General features: G+C 42.3%; 1 protein-coding gene across 1 annotated transcript in view; it reads right to left on the reverse strand.

Annotated features, from left to right (window-relative positions):
* CWF19L2 (CWF19 like cell cycle control factor 2) overlaps positions 1-15,038 on the reverse strand; it is a 77,412-nt gene that overhangs the window by 38,426 nt on the left and 23,948 nt on the right. Inside the window, exons 9-10 of the mRNA XM_054384371.1 lie at positions 6,474-6,570; positions 4,268-4,357 (exon numbers count right to left, since the gene is read on the reverse strand). Coding sequence (XP_054240346.1) covers positions 4,268-4,357; positions 6,474-6,570 — 187 coding nt within the window. The remainder of the gene's footprint in view (positions 1-4,267; positions 4,358-6,473; positions 6,571-15,038) is intronic.

Below are 15,038 nucleotides of genomic sequence, written 5' to 3' on the forward strand. Positions count from 1 at the left end.
TTCACAGTCCTTCTGCTTACTGAAGAGCTGAAAACTTGTAGCTTCTTAACTGCATATTCAGGCACTAAGCCTGAAAAATAGCCCTGCTTCTAAGCTCTCCTACCACAACTAACTAGCAAAAATATTTATAATAGCACATTAGTTCAGAGACTACTAAAAACACTTATCCTCTATTTAGGTTTCATATGTGTGTGAGTATATATTTATTTATTTATAGATACTTTATTTTTGAAAAAAGGAAAGAAAAAAAACCCAAACAGCTACAGGAGAGAAATTAAAAAAAAAAAAAAAAAAAAGAGATGATGCAGAAATTATGTGGCAAAAATAAAATAATGAGAAAAAAAATAAACAACTACAGTGAACCAATATCCCTGAACAAAATTCCCTAGTATTTTTCTACCAACAAAGGAAGATAACAGATACTCATATGGCTTCTTCAAAAGGAATGTAGATAAACACTAGCTTCTTCAAAACAACACAAAATTTTTACTGAAAAATTCACATCCTAATTCAAGCAAAATAATTCCATTTATAAAGCTATTCCAAAGCCACAAATAATTTAGGAGCAACTCAACTGAAAAAAAAAATCTTTTCTGCACTTTGGACACACATAAGGCTAGCAGTTGAAAACAAATCAAATGTTAGGCAGAATGGAGGCTGGTAGTGCATTCAAAAAAAAACCCAAAAAAACCCAACCAAACAAACAAAAAACACTTCAATACTGCTGAAAAAAGGTTTTTTTCAGTATCAAGAGAATCTAAGCATTCTTTAACCTGTACTGAATTTTAGTCCAGAATACCTTCATACAGAAAACCTTTAACATTATTTGTGGCTGCTCGCTTCATTTAATTGAAAACACACTAATTACCAAGAACAAAGGGGAAAAAAAAACCCAACAACTAAAACACCCCTGCTCTTCCTCAAAGTAATTTTTTGCTATACAATTATCCAAGTGGGCTTACTCAGGACACAGCTATAAACTTCTCTTCTGCTTCTGTATCTTTTATAGTTTTCTTGCTACTCTAAGTTCAGAAATATGCATACATTTATGCTTTTTGGTATGGATGGAAATCCCTTACTTGTAATATCTAAATGCATCATAAACAGCATGTCTTAAAACTGTGAATGACTTTGATCAAAACAAAAACTAGTAACAAAATGGTCTTACAAGGATCTGTATGTTTGGTGAAATACATCAGCTGAGAAATGCACGGTTTTTCAACACTAAACATCAGTATTTGAAAACTGTACTTCAAAATCACATTTCTAAGATCAGTGAGGATCTGGATCAAGAGACCTCATTCTAAACATGTCTCACTTGGTTTTCTAAATTATTTTTTCTCTCTGAAAATTCACATATTTACAGTTGATACTTTTGTAATGACTACATGCTGTTAATTTTAAAAGTCTTTCAACTGAAAGTTAAAATCAGACTATGGTAAAATTAAAGCTATCCAAAATTGTTATTTGTGATTCAGTTTTTAATGAACAGGTCATTACCAATATTTCTAAGGACCACCCATAGCATGCTCTCTACTTTCCATTTTTAAAATCTGAGTTATTTTTCTCCTGTGTAATCACAGAATGGTAGGAGTTGGAAGGGACCTCTGGGGATCATCTACTTCAAAGCCCCTGCTAAAGTAAGTCTGCCTGGTGCAAGTGGCACAGAAATGTGTCTGGCAGCTTTTGAAAGTCTCCAGAGAAGGAGACTCCATAACCTCTCTGGGGTAGCCTGCTCCAGTGTTTTGTCACCCTCAAAGTAAAGAAGTTTTTCCTTATTTTTAGGTGGAACTTCCTGTGTTCTAGTTTGTGCCCACTGCCCCTTGTTTCATCATAGGGCACCGCTGAAAAGAGACTGGCCCCATCCTTCTGACCTTTAGATATTTACAAGCATTGATAAGATTCCCTCTTAAGTCTTCTGTTCTCCAGGCTAAACAACCCCAGGTCTCTCAGCCTCTTGTAAATGAGATGCTTCATTCCCCTAATCATCTTTGTAGTCCTCCTCTGGACTCTCTCAGTATTTCCTTGTCTCTCTTGAACTGAGGAGCCCAGAACTGGACACAATACTGCAGGTGTGGCCTCAACTAAGGCAGAGTAGAGAGGGAAGAGAACCTCCCTCAACCTGCTGGCCGTATGCTTTTTAATGCACCCCAAGCTACCTTTGGCCTTCTTGGCCACAAGAGCACACCACTGGCTCATGGTGAACCTGTTATCCATCAGGGCTTCCAGTTTCTTCTCCACAGAGCTGCTTTCCAGTAGGTCAACCCCTATCCTGTACTGGTACATGGGGTTATTCCTCCCTAGGTGCAGGACTTTACACCTGCCCTTGCCAAACTTCATTAGGTTGCCTTCCACCCAATTCTCTAACCAGTCCAGCTCTCACTGAATGGCAGCACAGGTTTCCAGTGTACCAGCCAGTCCTCCCAGCTTTGTATCACCAGCAAACTTGCTGAGGGTACACTCTGTTCCTTCATCCAAATGATTGATGAAGATACTGAACAAGACTGGACCAAGTACTGACCCCTGGGGACACTGCTAGCTACGGGCCTCCAACTGGACTCTGCATCACTGATCACAACCCTCTGTGCTCTGTCACTCAGCCAGTTCTCAGTCTACCTCACTGTCCACTCATCTAACCAACACTTCCTAAACTTTCTTAAGGGATGTTACAGGAGACAGCATAAAAAGCTTTGCTGAAGTAGACAATATCCACTGCTCTCCCCTCATCTACTCAGCTAGCCTCAACATCATAAGGCTATCAGATTTGTTCATATGATTTCCCCTTCATGAATCCATGCTCACTATTCCTGATATCCTTCTTTTCCTCTACATGCTTAGAGATGACATCCAGAATGAGCTGTTCCATCACATTTCCAGGGAATAAGGTGAGGCTGATGGGCCTGTAATTTTGTGGTCCCCCTTCCTGCCCTTCTTGAAAACTGTATTGACAATGGCTTTCACCCAGTCCTCAGACACCTCTCCTGTTTTCCAAAACTGATGGACTGGCTTAGCAGTAATACCACCCAGCTCCCTCAGCACTTGTGGGTGCACCCCATTGGGGCCCATGGATTTGTGGGTGTCCACTTTGCCTATGTGATCTCTAAACTCAATCCTCCTTGAGCAAGGGATAGTCCTCCAGACTTCCTCTCTTACCTCCATGGACTGCAACTCCTGAGGGCTGGTCTGAGCAGTGAAGACTGAAGCAAAGAAGGCATTCAGTAACTCTGCTGTCACTGCATCCTCCATCACTGGGGCACACACCTCATTCCACAATGGGTCCACATTTTCTCTAGTCTTCCTTTTGCTACGGAGGTACTTGAAGAAGCCCTTCCTGTTTTCCTTGACATCCCTTGCCAGATTTAATTCCAAGAAGGCCTTAGCCTGCCTTGTTGCATCCCTACATACTCTGACAACATTCATATATTCCTGCAAAGTGGCCAGTCCCTTTACCCACAATTACACAACTTAATCACACAACTGCAATATATTTAATTCTGGTTTCTTACATATAAATTAAAAACATGCCTAAGAATCACACTTCAATGAAGTCTACCTACACAGAGCTTCTGTAATCCAAAATTCTTGCAAATTCAAGGTCTGAAACTTTAATATTGTTGTCACAATGTAGTCAGCAAGAGGCCACACATTAGTTTCCAATTCAAGTGTGTCTGAAGAAACACAAGTCAATCTATGATGTCTGAGATGAAGCCTTTTCAAAAAATATTAGTAGCTTTCCAAACTCAGCTGACTGGCAACTGGATTTTCACTGTGGAATTGAGGTCAAATTGAGAAAGAACTTTAGTTTTTGCCTAAGTCTCATCATCATTATCAGGAGGACAGAGCTCACTAACAAAGGTTTTGACCCTGTTGCCTTGTAGCTATATCAAAGTTGGTATGGAAGAAGATTACTCTCCTTTTGCTGAATATCACCCCTTCAAAAGAGCAACATTTGAAGTGCCAGCTATTTCAGACATCAGAGTTACCTAACAGCACAGTCAATAACACAACACATATCAGTCTTATTTTTAACGGAAGATATATTTAATTGCTGAGAAAATATTACCAATAAAAAAATATATATATCCTATGGAAGCTGCAAAAGTACAGTCAAGAAAGTTTTGTTTTCCACAAAATTCAATTTGAACAGTAACTCACCAAAGTCACACCTCATAATTTTCGTAAGTACATTTCGTGTTCTCTGTAATTCAGCTGCTACCTGTCTGTACCATTGTGTTAGCACAAAGAAAAGAGGAGTATTTCCCCTTACCTCTTTTCCAGGCTTTGCTGCAGTCTGCCCTTGAGTGTCTCTCAACTTACGAGCATTCTCAAGTTCTTCTTGAAGTTTTGAAGCTAACTCCTTCAAAGAAAGTGGTAGTATTCTATTAGTTTAAACATTTAAAACTCCTAGAGACCTTTACATCAGAATTAACCTTTCTATTTCTTCAACTTTTTTAAGTTTTTTAAACTCTAATGACATAAAAGACTAAGGAAAACACATGAATGTAATTCACACAATTCAGAACAGAGGCACTGAAAGGATAAAAAAATATATTGTAATAAAAACACCAGAAAAATTATGCTTACACATTACTTAGTTATACTAATAAATTATTTGTGTAGCTAAGCATAGACACTGGTTTATGTATAGAAAGCTAAGGAAGACTGAACACATCAAGTGTACAACCTTTCCATCTTATGTTGTGAATCCCTTCATTTATTTTATATATTTTATATATATATACACATATATATGCAATGGGTCTAGGGAAATAGACATTTCTGCTACGCAGTTTCACATATCTCTATGCTACATATCCAACCTAGGCACTTAAGACTGTACTCTGGGTATTAAAACATACAAGAGGTGGAAAATGAGAATTGCTTACAGCTTTGCACAAATTGGTTTTGATGATCCTGCTTTCTCATCCATCTGTCTGTTAAATAAATACTAGCTTTATCTTTGTTTCCTAGGATTTGCCAGGTGGCAACCTATTAACCTATAAGGAATACTCTGAATACTTCATCAGTTTCATTGATTGGACTCCAACAATCATGTCCTATATTTGCCACCCTAAATTAAGTCATCTGGCCAACACCAAGCAGCAAGTCAGCAACAAAAACAGATTCAAAATTCATTTGTCCCACATGGTCAACCTTAAGCTTCAGCCACCAGGACATGGTGTCACATAACCATCTGTTCTGGTATGTGAAGAACTTGTTTAAACAAGCTGCATTTTCAATCTGATCAGAGAAAGTCCATGAAAAAATATTTAGAGAGCAGCAAGGCAAAGACTCATTATTTTATTATTTATACTGTGGGAGTTTGTTGTTTAACTAGGCTAATTCAGCGTGCATATGTAGAAAAACATCCACATAAAATCAACAGTAAAATTGTAATTGTGGCTTATGCTACATGTTTTAGTCAAAACAAAACACAGAGTAATAAAGTAATCATACTCTCCCCAAAGAAATACCTGTATTTTTTCATTCAAATTACTTTTATTTGGTTACCATCACATTAAGAAAAAACACGTTTGTGTCCAAACCTTTTGAATCTGAGCAGTTGGGAAATGAAACAACAAAAAAAGTTTAAAATTTTTGCTACTCTCCAAGAGAATTTTTGGAAAACTTCATAGCACCAAGTATACAGATTGAGCTTCAGTCATTTTGCCCTGTAAGAAAATGTCTTAAAATACTAACTTAAGTCGCTAACACCACTCCCTCACAAACCTATAGTTGGATTCCTAAATATTTTTTTTCTCACTAGTGTATTTTTTTGCATGTTAGCAAGAAAAGATACAGATTAAAACATGGAAGCATCTATTTAAATCATTAATATTCATGGTATCTTGTTAGAAAACATACTACTTGAGGTTACTTTTAATTCACTTTTGAAGCTAGTAAGATTTGGAATGGACAGGATATCTAGAAAACAGGCATTTGCTGAAATTTTGCAAAGCTACATACATCTCTGTCTAATGTTTGTATGAAAAGAATTAATATTAAAACGGTTTGCAAAGAAAGTACTTACAATATGAACATTTCCTCCTAACAAAATTTACATTGCGACAGTGGGCTTGACAAAGACCAACACTGTGTCCTAATCCAGCAATAAATTGATAAACCAAACATCCTAAAACTTCCCACAAATCAAAGAATCAATGGCTCTCAAAACATACTAATTTTGCACTTACAGTTGTAACATGTCTTATCTATTACTTCTTAATTATGCAAATATTGGGGCAAATCCTGTCATGGTAGGTAATCATTTAAAAAAAAAAAAAATACAATGTCTCATAGTGACAGCATTAACCTCTAAAAAATAGGTTTTTAATATATCCTTCAAAAAATTTCAGCAATGCTTCCTTAAGAGCAGCTACTCAGAGTAAGCACTTGTAAAGTATCTACTAGGAAGAAAATTAACTCTATCCCATCTGAAACCAGGACACATAAGAATTTTTCAAAGACATTACTGTATCTCCCATGAGTTCTGCTTTCACAATCCTTGCGCCCAGTCTGTTCATCTCCTCTTCATTAAGGATCCGAGGTGGCTCATCTTTTGATGTGTACCTGTAAAACACCAGCAGCACTAAACCCACAGAAAACACAACGTAGTAATCACCTGAATAATTAAGCATTATATGCCTACTATCCCAGTACATGTGCTCACACTGTCGAAAAATTGGTAACAACATAACATGAAAATGCCTTTGCAGCAGCTGCCAAGTACTCAAACAAAAAAGCCTGAATAAACTTTTTATAAGGTGTGTCTCCTTCTACTTTGGAGAACAATTAAATGAAAGTGCTATCTGCGACCATTTTCTCTGCATGAAACACCAGTCAAGAGCCAGTAGCAGGTATAAGCAGACAAAACACAAGGAAAATAGGAGCAGAAAGAGCAATTTAAGCCATTTTGTAATTCTCCTTTCAGGCTTTGGCCATGTTTTTACTTCACAGCTTAAGCAAAGATCCTGTATACCAAATGGTTTTCAATCTCTTGAAAATTCTTTGTGTGTGCACAGTACATTCTCTTCTTCTAAAGATGTTATGGCTGATACGGTGAAGTTTCCATGGAAAATTAACTGGCATCATTTTTAAAATATGAAGTCTCCTAGAGAAGCTACAGCTAGTAATAAACAGCATTATACCTTAACTTTAGTATTAAAAGGTCAGTGTATGAGTTCTTACGATAATAAGGTCTCCAAAAATTATGACAAGTTTGAGGGTCTTTTTCTCTAACCTTAGGAAAGACTAAAACCAACTAACCCTAAAAGTAAAATATCTAACACTAAAGAGATATAAGAATATGGGGGCTTGGGAGTAGGGGTGGGGAGCAGAGGGAATAAAAGAGGGAGGGACAATTCCCTCAATACTCAATACGGTTAAAGTTTGTAAGATTTGAGGGAGAACTTTGAAGATCATAGAATCATAGAATCAGTCAGGGTTGGAAGGGACCACGAGGATCATCTAGTTCCAACCCCCCTGCCATCGCCAGGGACACCTCACACTACATCAGGCTGGCCAGAGCCTCATCCAGCCTGGCCTTAAACACCTCCAGGCATGGGGCCTCAACCACCTCCCTGGACAACCCATTCCAGGCTCTCACCACTCTCATGGGGAAGAACTTCTTCCTCACGTCCAGCCTGAATCTCCCCACTTCCAGCTTGATTCCATTCCCCCTAGTCCTGTCACTACCTGATATCCTAAAAAGTCCCTCCCCAGCTTTCTTGTAGGCCTCCTTCAGATACTGGAAGGCCACAAGAAGGTCACCTCGGAGCCTTCTCTTCTCCACACTAAACATCCCAACTCTTTCAGTCTGTCCTCACAGGAGAGGTGCTCCAGCCCTCTGATCATCCTGGTGCCCCTTCTCTGGACACGTTCCAGCATGTCCATATTCCTGTTGGAATAGGGGCTCCAGAACTGGACGCAGTACTCCAGGTGGGGTCTCACCAGAACTGAGTAGAGGGGGAGAATCACCTCCCTTGACCTGCTGGCCACACTGCTCTTGATGCAGCCCAGGATCTGGTTGGCTTTCTGGGCTGCAAGTACACATTGACAGCTCATGTTGAGCTTCTCGTCCACCAGCACCCCCAAGTCCCTCTCCTCAGGGCTGCTTTCCAGCCAGTCACTGCCCAGCCTGGATTTGTGCTTAGGATTGCCTCAACCTGCACTTGGTCTTGTTGAACCTCATGAGGTTGGCTTGTGCCCACCTCTCCAGCCTGTCCAGGTCCCTCTGGATGGCATCCCTTCCCTCCAGCATGTCTGCTGCACCACACAGCTTGGTGTCATCAGCAAACTTGCTGAGGGTGCACTCAATGCCACTGTCCATGTCACCAACAAAGATGTTGAACAAGACTGGTCCCAGGACTGAGCCCTTACAGACTCTGCTTGTCACTGGCCTCCACTGGGACATGGAGCCACTGACAGCCACTCTTTGGGTGCAGCCATCAAGCCAGTTCTTTATCCATCTCGTGGTCCACCCATCAAACCCACGTATCACCAGTTTGGAGACCAGGATGTGGTACAGGACAGTGTCGAAGGCTTTGCTCAGGTGCCACCTGCGCAAAGATGGTGTCACCTTTAACTGCCAGATCTCCTCAGCCCTGAAGAAATGACCAAAGTTTTTTTTTTCTGCTTTGGAGATTGTGTCGGTGTGAGCTGAAATTCCCCCCCCACCAACAATAACCAGGCTAGCTCAGTCTGGAAGCAAATGAAAAGCTGTATTTACAAGCAAAGTCTAAAATCTACAATGAAATGCAATGAATATGTACAAATATACAAAATTCACAACATTCACAAATGTATACAATCAACAGAAAAGCACAACCGATCTCCCTTTGCTTCCCCCCAAGGGGACCCTCCCAAAGGGGCCTCCCTCTCCCAGGAGCTTCCCCCCCAGACCCCCCTGGACAGAGAAGCACAGTTAGTTAAGCAGAAAGTTGTTAACTTAGCTGCCAAGGTCAGTGTGTGTTATCTTCAGCCAGAAGAGAAGAAGAAACAGCAGCCAGACAGCCCAGCAACTGCCCCCACTGCCGAACGCAGAATGTGCAGAGTGCCTACTTTGTTTTGGGTAATAGTTCTTAAACATTTCTATCTATCCAATGGAAGTGTTTAGAACAATCGTTATTTTGCTTTCTTACACCCAATAGTGACTTATTTACATTCTTTCACTTTCTCTGTTCTGAACTTTGCAAGGAAAAATTAAAAAGACAGTTTCAAACCATCACAGTCCACCCCTTCTAAACAATTCCATTGGCTGCTACTATCCTTTATCTAATCTAAAATAATATCTACAACAATAGGTGAATAAAGACCATAGTCCATTCCGGCTATCTCAGATGTAGATGATTCAAAAGAGTCAAATCACAGGAAAAACAGCAAACAGCTTGTTTCCTCGCAGATGGAGCGAAGGAAGGAACAGGGACTCTCAGGTGACTCAGGGCTCTCAGGGTTCGTGCACCGTAGATCTCATGAACTCTCCTCTTGGGCGCGATGCTGTATCTGCGCAACACTCTGAATTTAACCTCTTTCAGCCAAAGTTAGATTTCTTTGTGGAATACACTGAATTTCACCATTTTCTTGCATCACCCAATAGGTGTGACCAGGACCTTCAGCAGAAACCACCCCTCGGACAGGTTTGGCCTCTCCTGAAGGAGAAAATACCCAAACAGTTTTGCCTAACAGATTCTTTTCTCTGATAACAGGAATTCTATCACCTTCTTCCTTTCGCAACAAATCTGATTGGGCAGGTCCAGCTCGATTCACTGAACCTCTACTATTCACCAACCAGGTTGCTTGTGCTAAATGTTTCTCCCAGTTTTTCAAAGATCCACCCCCCATGGCTTTGAGAGTGGTTTTCAGCAAACCGTTGTAGCGTTCGATCTTCCCTGCAGCTGGTGCATAGTAGGGAATGTGGAATATCCACTCGATGCCGTGCTCTTTGGCCCAGTTTTTTACAAGATTGTTCTTGAAATGAGTTCCATTGTCCGACTCAATCCTCTCTGGAGTTCCGTGTCTCCACAGGATTTGTCTCTCCAGGCCAAGAATGGTGTTACGTGCAGTTGCATGAGGAACTGGATAAGTTTCCAGCCATCCAGTGCTTGCCTCTACCATAGTCAGCACATACTGCTTACCAGATCGAGAACGAGGTAGAGTGATGTAGTCAATCTGCCAGGCTTCACCATACTTGTACTTGGACCATCGGTCACCGTACCACAAGGGCTTGATCCGCTTTGCCTGCTTAATAGCAGCACAAATGTCACAGTCATGGATGACTTGTGTGATAGCATCCATGGAAATGTCAATGGATCTGTCACGAGCCCATCGGTAGGTTGCATCTCTGCCTTGATGTCCTGATGAGTCATGGGCCCACCGAGCTAAGAACAGCTCACCTCGGTGTTTCCAGTCAAGATCAGGATCAGGATCAGAGTTTGTGTCCACCTGGGAAACTCTTGCAGCTAGATCTGCCTGATGGTTGTGTTGTTGTTCCTCAGTAGCTTTGCTCTTAGGAATGTGAGCATCGATGTGTCTCACTTTCACTGGGATTCTCTCAATGCGAGCAGCAATGTCTTGCCACAGATCTGCAGCCCAGATAGGCTTTCCCTTCCTCTGCCAGCCATTCTTCTTCCAGTCTTTCAGCCAACCCCACAAGGCATTGGCTACCATCCACGAGTCGGTGTAGAGATAAAGCTTTGGCCATCTCTCACGTTCAGCTATGTTAAGAGCTAGCTGGACAGCTTTTACCTCTGCAAATTGACTGGATTCTCCTTCTCCATCTCTCGCTTCTGCAACTCTGCGCGTTGGACTCCACACTGCAGATTTCCATCTCCGCTTGTTCCCAACAAGACGACAGGAACCGTCTGTGAACAAAGCATATCTCTTTTCATCATCAGACAGATCACTGTAAGGAGGAGCTTCCTCAGCACAAGCTACTCTCTCCTCTGGAGGTTTAGCACAGCTTGTGCCTTCTGGCCAGTTTGTGATCACCTCCACCAAACCAGGCCTTTCGAGATTTCCCATTCGAGCTCTCTGTGTTATCAGAGCCATCCACTTAGACCAGGTAGCATCTGTTGCATGATGTGGTGAAGAACCTTTGCCTTTGAACATCCAATTCAGAACTGGCAATCTAGGAGCTAGAAGAAGTTGTGACTCAGTTCCGATCACTTCAGAAGCAGCTTTCACTCCTTCATAAGCAGCTAAAATCTCTTTCTCTGTTGGAGTGTAGTTTGCCTCTGAGCCTCTGTAGCCACGACCCCAGAAACCAAGAGGACGTCCTCGTGTCTCCCCTGGAGCTCTTTGCCATAAGCACCAGGTTGGACCATTGTCACTCGCGGCCGTGTACAGAATGTTCTTAATGTCTGGACCAGTTCGGACAGGTCCCAGACCCATCGCTTGGACTACCTCTCGCTTGATCTGGTCAAAGGCTGCTTGTTGCTCAGGACCCCATTGGAAACTGTTTCTCTTTCGAGTCACATCATAGAGAGGTTTCACAATCTGACTGTATCCAGGAATGTGCAGTCTCCAAAATCCCACTATGCCTAGGAAGCGCAGAGTTTCTTTCTTGTTGATGGGATTTGCCATGGTGGAGACTCTGTTTATCACATCCATTGGGATGTGACGGCGACCATCTTGCCACCGCACTCCCAGAAACTGGATTTCTCTGGCAGGTCCTTTCACCTTGTCTCGCTTGATAGCGAAACCAGCTTGCAAGAGAATGTCAATGATTTTGTTACCTTTCTCAAAGACTTCTTCAGCAGTCTCACCCCAGACGATGATGTCATCGATGAACTGAATGTGTTCTGGAGCTCCACCTTTCTCCAAAGCATCATGGATCACTGCATGGCAGATGGTTGAACTGTGAATCCACCCCTGGGGCAAACGATTGAATGTGTACTGAATGCCTCTCCAGGTGAAAGCAAACTGAGGCCTGCATTCCTCCGCTATGGGAATAGAGAAGAAAGCATTAGCAATGTCTATGGTAGCATACCATTTGGCCTGCTTGGATTCCAGCTCATATTGGAGTTCCATCATGTCTGGTACAGCTGCACTCATGGGTGGAGTTACTTCATTCAAGGCACGGAAATCAACTGTCAGACGCCACTCTCCATTCTGCTTTCTCACAGGCCAGATTGGACTGTTGAAAGGTGAATGAGTTTTGCTGATGACCTTCTGACTCTCCAACTGACGAATCAAGTTTTGAATGGGCACCAAAGAGTCACGGTTGGTTCTGTATTGTCTGTGATGCACAGTTTGAGAAGCAACCGGCAGCTTTACATCCTCTATCTCATGTTGTCCCACAACTGCAGATTCATCTGAAAGCTCAGGTCTAATGGACAACTTCAATTTTCCTCCATCAATTTCTACAGTTGCTATTCCAAAAGCCCATTTGTAACCCTTAGGGTCTTTAAAACGCCCTTCTCTCAGAAAGTCAATTCCCAAAATACAAGGTGCATTAGGACCTGTTACAATAGTATGTTTCTTCCACTGCATCCCAGTTAAACTTATATCAACCTCTATCTTAAACAACTCTTGAGACCCACCAGTGACTCCCTGAATAGTTATAGATTCTCCCCCTTGATAATTTGATGGTATTATGGTGCACTGAGCTCCTGTGTCAACCAAGGCCCTGTACTTCTGAAATTTTGAAGTGCCAGGCCACTGGATGTACACATCCCAATAGATTCTGTTATCTCCATTATCCCTTACCTCCCCCTGGCGGAAGGCAGGGCACCCCTAATGGTGGGGATTACATCCACATGTACAGCTGGCACAACGTCCAGCACCAGAATTAGGATCACTGTTGGAGCTATCAGAGTTGTTCTGGGAAACTGAGGAAGCGACAGCTACCCTCTTGGTATTGCTACCTCGGGATCTGCCCCTCTGCAGCTCCCGTAACCTCTTGAAAAGATCAGAAGTTGGTTGACCATCCCATCTGTTCATGTTCTCACCAAACTGATCACGCAGAGTTATCCAGATACTGCCACGTGATTGCCTCTGCTGTCTGTTTTGGTTTGACCTATTCTGGAATGGCCTTCTTGGAGCACGTCTGTTTCTGACAGCTGAAACTTGTATCCATCTGGAGGAAGAGGAATTAGAATCATCCCCCTTCATCAAGTTGGATATGGAGGTTTTAAGTTCCTCCTTCAGCTCTTTCATGCAATTCTCCATCTTTCCAGACAGAGTTTCAATGGCTGAAACCAAAGAAGTACGTGCAAGACTATCCTCCAGCTGCCTCATTTGGTCAGTGAAATGGCCAACAGTAGGAGGTGCTCCACCATAATTTCTTGCCACAATCCTGCTTGCCAGAATAGTGGCATAATTAGGAGGAGCAAGCTTAATGAGCTTTTTGGCAAGGCCTGTTCCAACAGGAATTTCATCAGGATTCAGAGTCTTATGATCTCCATACATTACTTCTCTCACAGCAAACTCTCTCAGACGCCTGATTCCCTCAGCTATTGTGGTCCAAGGCTTAGGGTTCCATGGTAAATCATCTCTGCTGGGGTACCTCAGCGAGACTGCCAATAAGAGGCGTGCCCACAGAGAAACTTTACCAATGCACTTGCCTAGGTGCCTGTCTATGCCTGTATCCTTTGAGAGCATCCCCAACTGAGAGGCCGACTTGTCGCCTACCACCAATGCTGGGGCACCCATATCAAAACACCTGGCTAGCCAAGACAGGACTGGCTCATTATCTCCTCTGATGTAATCCTTCCTCACATGTCTAATTTCCTGTCTGGGTGCATTAGCTGACTGTATGTCATCCTCATCCTCATCATCATCATCATCATCCTGAGGTCGCTGTCCCCATAATCCTATTTTAATCCTCCGTTGAATTTCTTTGAGTTCAGAGGCACTACCAGCAGTTGCTAATCTACCAGGGTCTACATCCTGACCTACATCTCCATCATCCATGTGGGGTCTCAAGAGGTCTACCAGAGTTTTAAGGCTAACCCTCTCTTCCTCATCAGAAGGATCTTTCTTAACAGAGGGACCCTGAGTAGAAGGACCCTCATCTCCATCTGCACCATCTCCTGCAGCATCTGCATCTCCTTTACGCTTTCTGGTTACAGTGGCCACCAAATTTACTGGCTTGGTTTTCACATTCACAGCAGAGTTGGAAGAGCAAGTAGCCTTATGTCTTTCTTGATACAGTGCTATCAGTAGCCATATGATTATTCCAAGAAGCAACAAAATTAAGATTAAGGCTAGTACAAGATATCTAGGGTACCACTGGTTACAAAGACCCTCTGTAGTTGTAAGAGGAGTAACAAACTCATATGTGTCTGCTAGCAGATCCATAGTTGAGTTACCATAGCTTCTTAGCCCAATAAGACCATAACAGAATTCACCAACATTCAGTAACTTGTTCTTAACCCAAAGAAATGACTTATATGCCACATATCTCACAATCTTGTCTATCATGCAGGAAACAGCCCATCTGTAGACAATCACACTGATAACAGAGGAAATAAAATTACTCAAAATCCAAAACAGCTTCATTTTGCTTCCTAATCTGAGCAGAAATAAATCAAACAACTATCGAGCCCCACGTTGGGCGCCAAAAATAAAAAGTGTGTTGGTGTGAGCTGAAATTCCCCCCCCACCAACAATAACCAGGCTAGCTCAGTCTGGAAGCAAATGAAAAGCTGTATTTACAAGCAAAGTCTAAAATCTACAATGAAATGCAATGAATATGTACAAATATACAAAATTCACAACATTCACAAATATATACAATCAACAGAAAAAAAGCACAATCGATCTCCCTTTGCTTCCCCCCAAGGGGACCCTCCCAAAGGGGCCTCCCTCTCCCAGGAGCTTCCCCCCCCAGACCCCCCTGGACAGAGAAGCACAGTTAGTTAAGCAGAAAGTTGTTAACTTAGCTGCCAAGGTCAGTGTGTTATCTTCAGCCAGAAGAGAAGAAGAAACAGCAGCCAGACAGCCCAGCAACTGCCCCCACTGCCGAACGCAGAATGTGCAGAGTGCCTACTTTGTTTTGGGTAATAGTTCTTAAACATTTCTATCTATCCAATGGAAGT

Source organism: Indicator indicator, chromosome 1 (genome assembly GCF_027791375.1).
Source record: "Indicator indicator isolate 239-I01 chromosome 1, UM_Iind_1.1, whole genome shotgun sequence".
NCBI classification, from domain to species: Eukaryota; Metazoa; Chordata; class Aves; order Piciformes; family Indicatoridae; genus Indicator; species Indicator indicator.